The following is a 14,490-nucleotide window of genomic DNA, read 5'->3' on the forward strand; positions in this document are numbered from 1 at the left end:
ATGATGTGGAATTAATTTAGCACACAACTAAACTAAGATAGAAAAATTGAAAAAATGAAAGATAGAAGCTAGCAAATGCAATCAAATTTACTTATGGAAGGCTTAAAATGGTGAAGCTATATATGAATTTAGTAATTTTGCCACAAATGAAGTTGTTGTAAATTCCATTACTAAAGTTTTAAATGATCAAACAAAATATCTCAAATTTTGAATCTCTTTGAAATTTTCTCCAAATTTTATCAAGCAATTTGTGCTGGACGATTTCCACAAATCTCATTGATAAAGTTCTATTTGTCTTTCTTATTAAAAAAATCCCAAAATATTAAAGGCAAACAGTAAAAAAAATCGGATACATGTGATTATTAGTTAAATAGTTTAATCTTCTTCGATGGTAAAATATATCACAAAAAACTAAAGTATAATTGAATTGCAAAAATAAATTAATAATAAGCCCGTAAACAAATAGTAGTAAATATTAACATCGGTACATAATAATACTAGCACATAAAGAAACCGAAGCACAAACTCCAAAAGGATTTTGTTGCTCAGTAATCTTAATCAAGAATATTAATCGGGATCATCAAAAAACATTAAAAAAAAACCTCTTACTTGACAAAATAATATTATTGTAATAACGTCCCATCAAGCAAACGCCGTTAACCTCACCACATTGCCGTTAACATAACGGCGTTTTACCTAACGGAGCCTCGCCAGAGCACAAGAGAAAATTGAAAAGATTAAAAGCACAAGCAGAAACAAATTTACGCATATTACTCGGAAAAACGAAAACGAAGAAGAAGAAGAAGAAGGCCACTGTTTTGTGTATGTATAAAAAGTCCTTTTTCCAAAGCTAGCCCACAGAAAAAAAGCGAAGAAGCAGAGAGAGAGAGATAGAGAGAGGGAGAGAGAAATTTAAGAAGAAGAAAACTTCTCCTCTCTTAAACATTCATCAAGTCCTTGAAACTTCTCCTCTCTTAAACATTCATTTCTTCTTCTGCTTCTTCTTCATCATCTCATAAAATAAAAAAGTAGCAAGAAAACCATTTTACAGCAGCAGGAGTTTCATCTAAACTCGTGTCTGTTTCTTGTCTTAATGTATGTGTTAGTGCGTGGCTCCGTGGGTGTAGAATTGTGTGTGTTCGGAAGTTAGCTGGCTCTACAAGTAATCTTGAAGGTGACTGTTGGGATCACTTGATTATCACGTCTGGAAATCCGGGTTCTAAATTTTGGGTTCCTTTCAGCGGAATCCGAGCTGAATTATGCAATATTCACCGTAAAATTCGGTATGGCAAGAGTATGCTTCGAGTTAGCTTTGTTTATTGATTTTCTTTCCTTTTCTTCTGTGGTGCATTATGGGTGATTTCAACCTTACCTCTCGTTTTCAGGAGATTTCAAGTTGAATTATGCATAATTCTGTCGAATTTTGATTTCAAGTGCTCGCAGAAGCCTGAAACGTATTTTCTTGGAGCAGCCTGATTGTATTCTCGGTTGAGTTGTGGGTTTCCCCACGTGAATTTTCCACCATTGTTCCGCTGCCGAATTATATATCGGGTGAAGAGTTTGTTCAGGCTGGTTTTTGAATTTTAGTGCTGCTACTGTCTGAAGCTGATGGTGGATCTGGGATGAACTTGAAGAATTTGAATCTTGTTTGGAGATTTCACTGGTTTTAAGGTTGGAATTCATCATATACTGCTGTAATTCGATCTGAGTTCTGGAGAAATTTTGCAGAAGAGCTGATTTTTGTCAGGTGTTAATGGAGCTGCGCCAACCCAGGCCTTTTGGGACTGAAGGTAACCATGAATTCTGGTCAGCAAATGCATATGTGAATTCTGGAAGTTTTCTGTGTTTACAACTCACGGGAAGAATCAAAGCAGTATTCTGAATTCTAAAATGTTAGGTTTGAGGTTGTGAACCATGATTTAATGTGGTTTTTTCTTGTAAAAATGACACAGGAAGGAAAACCACCCATGACTTTCTTTCACTGTACTCGCCAGTCCAACAAGATCCCAGACCCCCACAAGGTAAATTCTCTTTCATGCAATGCAAACATGGTGCTTTTTTACCTCCAGAAGGAAGAGGTTTTACTTTTTCTTTTCTTCTAATCTTTTTATTTTCCTTTTCCTTTTTAAGCCTTCAAATTTCCATTTTGCCGTCATAATGGCTTGAAGAGAGACACAAATTCTTCTTTCCCATTTCTTCTTCTTTGAGAAAAATTTAAAAGCTTAGAGAAAGTCCAATTTTTTTTTTCCCTTGATCCCCCCCCACCCACCTCCCTTTCCCCCCGGAAAAAAGCCCAATTTTTGTAAAATGAGAGTAGTTGGAGCACGTTTAGACATGATTTGAGTCATTAGCAATCTGGAATATGATTTCAATTATTTTTTTTTAACTTAACAGTTGTTCATGACCTAATATTTTGATTCCCATGTTTCATGTGGAAGATCAAATTGATACTTCAAAATAAATTCAAAAGTACATGTACCACCTTTTTAATTTTTTATCTTTTCCTCAAGGGTAAAAATCATTCCTTGGAACCATGAAAATTTTATTCTACTATTAACCTAGTACCAAAAAATGGGTTCTCCAAATTTAATTAAAAAGGGTAGAATTTTACAGACTTTTTTTTAATTTTTATTGTTGCTTTTTTTTTTAATTGTGAGTGTGGTAGGCCCAGGTAGGGGAAATATCCAGGCGAAGCAAAGCAGGAGAGAGAGAGAGAGAGAGAGAGAGAGGAGTAGGCTGAGGCTTGGCAATATAGCACCCACGAGTGGTGTAGTAAAAGTACCCGTGACCCCATGTTGATTGTTTGAATATATGTGGGATCTGGGCCATATGTTAGAGCCTGATAGGGTGGGTCATCACCTGGGATAGGCTGACAATTGCCGGATCCGAAAAGGGAGGGGTTGGGACTTTGCTGTTAAAACCCCCTCTCAGATTGGGTAATTTTGGTTTGGGACACCTGATTTTGGCCTGACTTTTCTTGGGTAGGACCCATTTTGCAAAGGTTGAGGAGGAGGAGAGAGGAGAGGAGAGGAGAGAGTAGCAGCTGGAGTTTCATTTCAGGACATGCGACATCATCATCATCATTGATTGATTCAAAAAAAAAAAACTCCTCATCACTGCTTCCCGTGTAGGTGCTTACATAATTTTACATTGATTTCAGTAATTCTTTTGTCATGCAAGCAACGATCCATTCAATTATAGGGTGAGTACAGTGAAAATTGTGCTGTGAATGATCTTAAATGGTTGCAGAAGATTCATTGTTCCTGTTCCCTGTTTCGGCTACACTTCCAACGTGGGATTTATAGGAATCAAGAAAACATCTGAGTGATTGTTCTTGGTCCTTGTTCCTAGCCTACCCTTTTTACCCTGTTCGCTCTTGTACCTTTTTCTTGTATTTTCCTTGGAAATTTTCATTTGTATTGAGTCTGCACTTGATATCATATGGTAAATTATCGATGAAATAATTTTTTATTTTGCTAGAGTAGCACTTATCTTTTTTTTAGCCAAAAACAAAGGGAAGAAGAAGACGAAGAAGAAAAATAGAAGGGAAGGAATGGAAAAATGGGGTGCAATTGTTTCCCAGTAATTTGTTGCGAAAGTTAATGTTTGGAAAATGCAGTAGGAATGGCATAAAAGACCATTAATTGCACTCTTACGAGAATAAGTTAATGAGTCCAGCATTCATACTGTGTCTTTGTTGGAACGAACTTGTTGATGCTGCTGCTCTGTCAAAGTTCCTATGTCGAATTATTAAGGGACTTCGCATTCTGATATTGTCAATAATTTGTGATGGGTTTTCTGAGCCTTTTTCCTATCGTTTCTTTTCAACCTCCAAATGCAGGTGGCTTCCTTAAAACGCAGGACTTCTTGCAACCACTGGAGCAAGGATGTAAGAATGATGCCAAGGAGGAAGACAAAGTAGAAATAAATGATTTGGAAAAGCCTCCACCAGCAGCTTCTCCATCTAACATAGAGCATCTTCTTCCTGGTGGTATTGGGACCTACAGCATTACTTATTTCAATCAGAGGTTCCTAAAACCGGAGGGGAATGTATACATGATGGCACAAGCAAGTAGTACCAACATAAATGACGAAAACTCAAACTGCAGTTCTTACGCAGGTGGTGGTTTCACTTTGTGGGATGAATCTGCAGTGAAAAAGGGAAAGACAGGGAAGGAGAATAATGCTGGAGATAGAGCTGTTCTTAAAGGTAACTTCTTTGAGACTTGATACTTCCGGATTATTCCCTATCAATAGAGTTGCTCTCATTGAGTACTCACACATTTAAAATCATATAAAGATGCACTTCCTGTAGTCGGGGCAGTGCTGCCATCTATATAAATGCTTGCTCAAATTGAATAACCAGCAGGTTTACTGCTATCAATATTAAAAATGCAAGTTCTGATTCTTCTGCTCTTCATGTTTTTTCAGTTGATTGACAGCAATCAATTTAATACTTCCACACTAAAATCCTTCAACACTTTGAATTTCATGTATCTGACAGAAGCAGAAGCAAATGTTGGGGCAGGGCAGTGGAGAGCATCAGCAGAACGGCCCTCACAGTCCTCGTCCAACCATAAGCTTAATGCTGCAACATTCAGCTCTCTCTCAACCTCTAAGTCAGTGACATTTCTCTCCATTCATCTTCAGACCTCAGTTTTCTGTGCACCAAATATTGTGTAGCTGCTTATAACTCTTTACTAATTTTTCCAGGCCATCTTTGGCCCAGAGGAACCAGAGTTTTGTAAATATGATAACATCGGCTAAGAGTTTTCAAGAAGAGGATGATGATGATGATGACGAGGAAGAGTTTGTCATCAAGAAAGAGCCATCGTCACATCCCAAAGGTACCCTTCTTCAACCTTGTGTATCCATTAACAGCTTGGTTCTTATCCTTTTTTTGTACCTAGGAACGCAAATAACATCCATCTTGACAGGCAATTTGTCAGTTAAAGTTGATGGAAAAAGCACCGATCAGAAACCTAGTACTCCACGTTCAAAACACTCAGCTACAGAGCAACGTAGAAGGAGCAAGATTAATGACAGGCATGTGTACCTTCCCTTAGTGGAAGTCAAGTCTCTTACTGATCATATAAATCTCTAATTTCTCTGATATGCTTGTTGTCTTCTAACAATGACAGTACTGCTGAAGTCTTGCTTTTTTCTTCTCATGCAAAATTCCACTTCCCACCTTGAACTCGTGCAGTTCCTTATGTTGCCACTGTATATTATTAAGTACCATTTTTAACTTGCAAAAATAGATGGAAGTTGGTTCTGTTTTAAAGCTTGGAGCTGCAAATGTGCTTGTCCAAGTTTTGAATGCTATACTTTGTCATTATGCATGAAAACAATGTCTATATATTGAACTAACGGGAGTAAAGAAATGGAATCAGTCAGTCAACTGTTAGTTTTGGGACTGTTCCTAATCTTGCTGTTTCATAAGCAAACGAAAATTGGAAACTTTACTGAAGTTTTCTCAATAATGTTTGATTTGCAATAATAGAGAAGCTTTACTCAGGGTTTTAATGTATACTCGAGTCAAAATAATTTCATTTTTGAAGAGTAAACTTTAAATCTTTAGTCTTGAACTTTGTCATGCAGATTTCAGAAGTTAAGAGAGATCATCCCTCATAGCGACCAAAAAAGAGATAAGGCGTCATTTTTGTTAGAGGTATATATGTATGTTTTGAAATATTTTATCTACTTTTATCTCATAATTAATCATAGAAATGACAAGTTATCAATGTCTATGCAGGTTATTGAGTATATTCAATTTCTACAAGACAAAGTGCAGAAATATGAAGGGCCATACCCAGGATGGAACCAGGAACTATCTAAGCCAATGCCATGGGTAAACTACAATCTCTTATTTGTTTCTGTATGCATCATTGCAGTATTCACATGACTTTCTAAATGTTTCTTTGAGATATTGAACCTAAGCTTTGGATACTTCTTGTCAGTAGTTATTGCTGCTTATGAATAAAAGACAGGTCTCAAAGAAATAAGTTGAATTAAAAATTGATGCTGGATTGAAAATCACTGGCTTAACTGAAGCATGCTAGATACGTTAATGGAAATCTAGTTGAGGTCTTAATTCTGACCCAAGTATGTAGGTCGGGCATACTTCATGGAAAGATTGGAAATTGCAGATATTCTACATTTGAGAATGCTTTAGTACTTCATTTGGTGATTCTTTCTGCTTCTATTGAACAGAGAAATCTCAGAGGTCCTGAAGACTTTATCAATTCTACTCAAGTCACGAATATTGGGTCAAATCCACTAATTCATGCAGCAAAACTTAATGAGAGCAAAGTTACTAGCTCTTCTGCACTAGCTATCAATGGGCAGCACCTAGAATCAGATGTAAGCAGTGCAGCAGCTTTTGGAGAAAAGGATCATCAGCCTGATATAACAGATAAAGCAGCATCAGTTCCTATGGCGCTGAGGCATGGAATATTTCCATTTGGAGGAACCAGCACTGCATCTGTACCACTCTCATCTACGCCTGCATCTGATATAGACAAAACGGCATCTCACCCGCAACATCAGTTTTGGCCCAGAGGATCATGTACGGCCGATAGCAATATAACTGATAAGCTGAAAGACCAAGAACTAACTATTGAGAGTGGTACAATTAGCATCTCCAGCATATATTCACAAGGGTTAGTATTCTTTCTTCATTTTCCTTTAGTTCTCTAAGATGGTTCAGACTTGCTGTTAGTTTTTATCTTAGCAAATGAGAAAATCAAGGGAAAAGCTTCTCATATGCTTTCTTCTAAAACTTGTAGAATCGAATAATATATGACTTCCTATCTTCTCTCATTTAACTGGAAGGAACTCCATATTTTCTATCATCCTCATTGTGGAATCAGTTTACCATCATAGCCTGATTGTATCATAAAAACTCATGAACAGGTTGTTGAGTACTCTGACACAAGCATTGCAGAGTTCTGGAATAGATCTGTCTCAGGCCAACATTTCTGTTCAAATTGATCTTGGAAAAAGAGCTAATGGCAGAGTAAATTCTTCAGCTTCGGTTATCAAGGTACTTTGCCCATTTGCTATACTTGCTTCCCAGTAATTCTTTTGCAATGCTGTTTCTGAGGAACTTCATTCCAAAGTTTCCATGTTTCTTTGTGCTGCATTGCAAAATTTTCTTGAGACTTGCGTCTTACACTTCCTGTAGGATGTTGATGTACCGAGTTGCAACCAAGCAATGCCAAGGTCTATAGTTACAAGAGCAGGGGAGGATTCTCCTGGACAAGCATTGAAGAGGCTCAAAACAAGCAGAAGCTAGCATGTCATTAGACTGGATCATATTCTTCTTTTGTAACTGATTTATCCAATTTTTGATGCCCCTTCTTATTTTAAGGGGAATGTTCTTGCCTTTGATTATGGACCCATTGTAAATGCTGTTTCAAATTCTTTTGGGATGCACATAATTACCTGACATATTGTATTATTTACCACTTATTTTTTGTTAATTATTATATACAATTAGAGGCTTCCATGCCAACTCAAAGAAGCCGCCTTACTAAATCAAGGCTTATCTTTTTGTGCAAATATCACAGCAACTTTTCTAGTGTTCTCCAGTGAGATGCAGCAAGGCTGCTCTTTTATTGACAATGAACCCTTTGGATAGGCATTGCTATCTTAATTTTTTTAATCACGGTTATTTTTGCAAATAAATTAGTCATTTATTCAATGTCCACAATATGTATACAACTATTAGCCCAAACCTCCACGTGAGCTGGTTGTAACTAAGGGAAACGGGGGGAAAACAAAAAAGATGAAATGGAAAGTTCTTACACTTTAGGGTGAAGAATTCATTTGAATTTGTATGACCCCCAGCTTTTGGGGTAACCAAAATCAGCAATTACAGAAATATGGTGCTAGATTGGTGACTGGTGAATCAGATACATTCTGATGGTCATGATTTTATGAAGTCTTTTCTATTCTGCGTGCAAAAGGTCCGTTTGGTTCATGGGATGACATAGGATTGGATTAATCATTCTGTGTCTTTCTATGTTTAGTTGCATTTTGTACATGGGATGACACATCCTACCTAACTAAATAAATCCCTATTCATGGGATAAAATAATCCCATAGAGGAGATGGTATTAGTCATCCCAGGATGACTGACATAAAGGATGATAAAATTTTATACTAATTTACCTTTATAAAAATACAAATTTATATTCTTATAATTATATAACCCTACTCCCACACGATAAAATAATATGAATGGACTAATTTGCCCCTACTAATTAATTTTAAAGCTTTTTGACTAATTTGATGTTGCTATCAACATAAAAATATTTGAACTAATTTACCTTATGAATGATTCAAATTCATACTGACTATTAAACAACCATACTCTCACATAATAATATGATAATAAATGGACTAATTAGCCCCTACTAATTATATTAAAATTTTTGACGAATTTGCCCCTATTCATTATTTGAAAATTTTTGACTTGCCCAATTAATTAATGTAAATTTTTTTGACTAATTTGTCATACTAACATCATACTAGAATAACTATTAGGAGGGGAGTACCCGCGTATCGGGAGGTATTTGGTGCTTGTGATTAAAGAGGATTTTACACAAAAAAACTCACACACATTTAGTAATAATATGGAGTAACAAAATATCTAATGTATACTGGGAGATGGAGAAGGAAATTATGCATGCTATCTTGCTCGGTTCATATATTTTGAAACAAACATTTGTATATGAGTTTTTCATTAACAAGACTAAATGAACTTCAAATAGGTACACAAACGATTTAGAGAACGACGATAAACAAAGTGATTATCCACTTAAACATGCATCTACACAACATTCTTATTGATGAAAGTTGCCAACTTTTTCAGCAACAACAAAGCATTCTCTCCCTTGAGAAAAAACAAATTGAAGACATGATCTTCCCCTGCAACCTCCACACTTCTATCCCACTCACTCTTCTCTAAAACCTCTTTATAAAGCCACCCCCTATCTTTTAGAATATCCTTTTCAGCAACATAAATGATAAATCAACACCTTTTTCCAGCCTAGCCTCGAAAGGTTTAGTTCTATCAGAGGATTTAACATTGGATCATCAATCCCCGTAGATTTTGAGTGAACATAATGCCGGATGCCCTCAACATAGGCCTTTGCCTGTAATTTCGTTAACTCAATACCGATTAGCTCTTTCCTCCGAAAATAAGGACAATTGAAAATAGTTTCGCCAGAGAACTATATTGAAATCCAGAGTACAATGGCAATACAAGTAACTATTTACCGGAAGACAAAAGAAACATAACGAAAGAATGTGAAGGAGCGGACATCTGAAGAATTGAAGCTAAAACTGATACTCAATCATAAATTCCTTAATAAACCACGTTGTTCTTGCTTTAATTGAGACGAAAATGATGTTTGAAGGTTTTCAAGTTATAATAGTAAAGTAATAGTAATAATTGATACAAGCCAAAATGAATGTCTCTACAAGGACATTTAAGTAATTACATTAATAAAGAAGCTATTATGGGTTGTATTCATTGTAGAAAAGATAATCAAATAATCTCACATTCCCAAAATACCCAAACCTTTGAACAAATCATCATTGCATCTTTTAAAATACAAGGACGTTTCGGTAAACACAAGAATACACATGCTATCTCAAGTAGTATCCAACGCTATAACTCCACTCAAAACAATCTCACAATCCCAAAATACCCCTACTCTTGCGATTGAAATTCAAAATCATTCTTTGATCCAAACTCATTCTTATATAGTATAAAGATATTGCCTTTGGACTAAATTACCTTTAATAAGCTTACTTTCTAAATCAAATTTTATATAAATACATAATCTTATCAATTAGGTTTTATGAATGAGAACTTCAATAAATTCAAATTCTGTCCAAAGAAAAATCTTATATATTAGCTTGAGTTCGACTCATTTAAAGCTCTTAAATGAGTTGGGTTTTAATTGATTTAACTCTAAATTAGCTAAAACTCGGCCCATTATTTAATTGGATTTCAAATTTATATTCAAAAACTTGGTCAAAATCTAGGGCCCAAATGGGCTAAGTTTAAGTGAATGCAAATTTTTATATATCAAAATCCTTAATTTACTTTATAATTCTAAAGTTTCAAACTACTCTACTTTAATAAAAGTTATAAATATTAATTTTTATTAAAAATATTAAATTATTTTATTAATATTTTATAAAATATTTAAATTATTTTATGAAAAAGAATCTACAAATTGAGGGTTGCTTTGGTCATTAAAGTAGTAATCTTACCTCATCCAATCTCCAACCAAACACGGGATAAGATTATTCCCTAACATATCATATCCAATTCAGAACCAACCAAATACTAGATAATTTGGATTATTTATCCAGGGATGACTCAACCCAAAATTAATAATCCGAGAATGAGTTATCTTATCTCATCTGGTCTATGAACCAAACGGACCCTAAAAGGACCCAAAAATAATAATAATTTGAGAATAAGTCATCTCATCTCATCTAGTCCATGACCGATACAAACCCCAAGAGTATAGAATAAGCATACAAAATGGAAACGGTGGGTCTATCATAAAATTCAATATTATTATGCACCTCATGAAATCACGGCACTTCTGCCTACAAAATGTGAACTTTTAGAGTGAACTAAACACTTGGCCTAAAATAACCCTTCTATGAAAACTAACACAAATATGCTTTGAAATTGTTATTTAATTATTTAATCATAGCTTAATCTGCAGCGATGTTTGTTTATATCAGAGCTTAGAGGGATCGAAAAAGATTAGCAACTTCTTTATCTATTGGGCCCTGTATAATCTGACGCTCTGTTATATCCTACGGTCATCCCCCCATTACAATTTGGAGACTTTATGGGCTCTCTTTCACGGGGCACAGGCCGAATGTCCAGCCCCACCCACTTTCACAACCGGCGTGAGCCCAATAGTTTGTTGGATTTCTTGACCAAATTGTTCATCTTCTATAATTTTCCCTCGATTTTTGGTCCTTTTTTTTTTTTTTTCAAGTTTCAATATCTTTCTTTCCAACCTCTCTTAGGCTCTAGCAATCCAATCAATCAATTTTTCTTCTTCAATCTATTCAATTATGTTTGGCCAGTCCTTAAATGGTTAAATATTTTAGTTTATAGTAATTACTTCTTTTTGTAGTAATTTGCAGTTAACACCAATTTGTTTATTATGTGAAAGAAAAACCCTTGTCAAGTTCTGAAACTCAATTCATAGTGTCATGATTGCTTTTTATGTAAACCACACTTAGTCACGTTTTTTCATTTTTCAATTGTCAATTCCAAATCAACTTCCTAGAGACTGCATGATGCAGGTTTTCATGGGAAAGGAAGAGATTAGTCCTCTGCTTAGAGACATTCTTTTACTCTATTTGTCTCTCACTCTCAGCTGTATCCTTCTTTCCTATTTTTTTTGAACTAAAGAAATTCAAATATGACACTAACAATTATCCTCCCTCGATTTATATACTCTTCCTATTTAATTTTACCTACTCTCCATTGTATTTATTTACTTTACCTAATTAATCCTATATTTTCAAAAATATAGTACCTGAAATATATCTTAATAAATGCCCTATGGGCACCCCGTTAGACACAGACCGTTTTAAAATCGTCTATTTGCATTAAAATAGTTTGAGAGTCTTAAATAGCTCTTTTAACTCCTTGTAGAAATAGAACGACTAGACATTTTTGAACGACTAGAAGTTTCTTTAAAAGGTTTCACATAAGTAACTAACCATAAAACCACTAATGTCAACCTTCCAATATTATTAAGTTCCTTAGTCAGATTCCTAATGTTGTTGTTTTCCTAAACTCAGCAAACCAAATTAACCATATAAAAAAGGCATGCTAGTAACCTAGGACAATTGCAGTTAAGCTTTCTTTGTTGGCGGAAGCTTCTGTTGACCATGCTTCCCCTTTATTCAATGCATGCACCTAATAATCACATACCAACATAGTACTAGAAATTACTACTATAAAATATGAGATACGGCAATGCATTATTCCAAGTAATCCACCATCGGCTGCTAAATCAATAATGTCATTAAGGCATACTTTGACAAATGGGTTTTTGAAGTAATTTAATGTATAGTCACTCTCAATTTGATGAAATTGCCTCTTTGAAGTAAAACAAAAGGTATAAAGAATATCTTGCTAAGTTAAGTTACCTTCACCAAACAGCAACTTCATCCGCATATCGCAGATGAAAATGATCCGCTGACATAGATGCTGCGAGTCATAAGCCTCAACCACTTATTTACAAATGAAGAAATTGACTCCATAACGCTTTAACTAATTGGTTTAGTACATAGAAGATTAGTCTTTGTTTATTCAAGAGTTACAACTACCATGCACTTGCCTATTGTTTATATTTTTCCCTTACCATTCAAAATCAAAGTATATAAAATACTTAATTCTACTTTAGTTATTATCAATGGAGTTGCTCTTCGTTTTCCGATACACTTAATGCAGATGGAGAAGATAAGAATCATTATTGGCTCCACTCTCGAGGGGTCGCTTCTTGGATCATTCAACCAGATAACAGTCACACTGAATCCGAAGTAAAGTTGAGGATTGTCTTGGGATCTCCCTTTCTTGATTCCTCCGATCCCACCAAATTTCCAATTGCAAAAAAGTTCAATAAAAACTCTTACTGGATCATGGGATTGGTGGTAGGGAAGGGTTTAAACTGCCCTTGTCACAACAATCCATTTTCTTTGCCACTTGTTGGATGGATCATCAGCAAAATGCCCAGATGGAAGCAGCCAATATATGACCCTTTTCGTTCATGGGAAAAGAGACCGCACTAATCACTAAGCTATATATTCATCGGCGGCATCGGTATAATATTGGCAGTTGCCACGAGAAAAAAATAAATGGTTGGAATTAAACATCTACAAAGTGGGCAATTATTTAATCATTTTGAGCCCCCAAATCCACTTCCATTGGTACGTGGGATTTCTCAATCACATCAATTATTTTTACTTCTTGTTAATCAAACAATTATTAGCCGACTTTCACAGAATTAATAGGGTATAGACCCCATTATGATGCAGACCATCTTATACTACTACTAGTATATAGTAGCGTGTACCCTAATGCTCATTCTCCCAACTGCCAATGTTTCATTCTTAACCAATTGGATAATGTTTCATTCTTAACCAATCTCTGTTCTCCAATGAGTTAGGTGCATAACAATTTGCCACATATGATAAAATATTCTTTAGTACTTTCTACGTTTGTCACTTTTGAAAGAAATATTGCTGATTTTCTTTGTCTAGATTCCAGGCATGAGGAATAATACTACTAGAATACCGGTTGACAAGGAATATTAGAGTAGACAACTCATATCAGGCCTCCCCAAAAATGATATTGAATGTGATGAACGTGGGATGAATTTAACCAATTGGTTCCAAATCTGTTAATTTTTTACCATAAATGAGGTTCTTTTATTCTGTACTTAATTATGGTTGATAACTGGATGCTGTATTAATTATATATTGTCGACCGACAGATGACATACATTATCATGATCAGAACAGAAGGGTGGTCAAACATTAGTGATAAAAACAAGTCAAGTTAATTTAATGGACTTTCAAGATTTCAACTTCATAACTTAAAAAAGAGAAAGAAAAAAAAAGGTGGGCTTTAACCTCTGATGGACAGTACTGCATTGTAATCTTCAATAAAAAAGAAAAAAGACTTTAACTGACAGTGCATTGGTCATTTGGCCAGCAGACAACTAGCGATGGAATTGGTATAAGGATCCTTTAGGCTCTGGCAAAGCAAAATATTTCGAACATCTCTATTTGACAGAGAATTTGACCTTAACTTGTTCATTAGCAGTTTGATAACTCATATAAGGTCTTTTTTTTTTGGGGGTTTAATTTGGAGAATATCATTGTCAGGGAAACTTTGTGCTAGAATCCTAAGTTGCAATTACATTTCAACTCAGCATGGAATTTGAGGTGCAACGGATCCTCTGTCCCACTTTTTGTATCACTCTCTGTCCCACTTTTTATTATATTGCTATTTCTCATTCATAAACATCATGTTTTAGTTCTTATTTGTTTTCTTAAAATCTAATAACTATTAATTGAGTAAAACACAAAATTTAATGAATACAAAAAATCAAAATGCATAAAACATAAGATTTTTTATGAATTTTCTGTTGTACTTTTTAATTCTCTATTATATATTAATTTTTTGAGACTGTTGTATCTATTTTTTACTCAATTAATAGTTATTGAATCTTAAGGAAACAAACAAGAACTAAAACATGATATTTATGAATGAGAAATAGTAATATAATAAAAAGTGGGACAGAGAGTGGCACAGAAAATGAGACAGAAGATCGGTTGCGAATTGAGGAGCAAGATCCATTTTGGGTTTGTTTACGCATTTGATGAAACCACCACCCTTTTTATTCTGAATTGGATTAGGGTGAAAGC

At 35.0% G+C, this 14,490-nt stretch overlaps 1 protein-coding gene across 2 annotated transcripts; it reads left to right on the plus strand.

The window, feature by feature from the left end:
* Nucleotides 1–789: 789 nt before the first annotated feature.
* On the plus strand, nucleotides 790–7,497 carry LOC113768814 (transcription factor BIM1). 2 transcript variants are annotated; one of them, XM_027313310.1, is made up of 12 exons: nucleotides 790–1,283; nucleotides 1,386–1,790; nucleotides 1,953–2,021; nucleotides 3,842–4,210; nucleotides 4,505–4,619; nucleotides 4,714–4,847; nucleotides 4,911–5,046; nucleotides 5,602–5,671; nucleotides 5,756–5,851; nucleotides 6,214–6,662; nucleotides 6,916–7,045; nucleotides 7,187–7,497. In XM_027313310.1, the coding sequence occupies exons 2-12, from the start codon at nucleotides 1,754–1,756 to the stop codon at nucleotides 7,295–7,297; spliced, it is 1,716 nt and encodes a 571-aa protein (XP_027169111.1). In that variant the 5' UTR covers nucleotides 790–1,283; nucleotides 1,386–1,753; the 3' UTR covers nucleotides 7,298–7,497. The 2 variants fall into 2 exon arrangements, with proteins under 2 accessions (XP_027169111.1, XP_027169112.1); XM_027313311.1 differs by having other exon boundaries at nucleotides 4,938–5,046.
* Nucleotides 7,498–14,490: the final 6,993 nt, after the last annotated feature.

Source organism: Coffea eugenioides, chromosome 4 (assembly GCF_003713205.1).
Source record: "Coffea eugenioides isolate CCC68of chromosome 4, Ceug_1.0, whole genome shotgun sequence".
Taxonomy (NCBI): Eukaryota; Viridiplantae; Streptophyta; class Magnoliopsida; order Gentianales; family Rubiaceae; genus Coffea; species Coffea eugenioides.

Coding starts and splice junctions, on each gene's coding strand:
- LOC113768814 (XM_027313310.1), top strand. CDS start 1,754: ATGGAGCTGCGCCAACCCAGGCCTTTTGGGACTGAAG. Junction 1,791..1,952: donor CAGGCCTTTTGGGACTGAAG/GTAACCATGAAT, acceptor AAAATGACACAG/GAAGGAAAACCACCCATGAC. Junction 4,211..4,504: donor AGATAGAGCTGTTCTTAAAG/GTAACTTCTTTG, acceptor TGTATCTGACAG/AAGCAGAAGCAAATGTTGGG.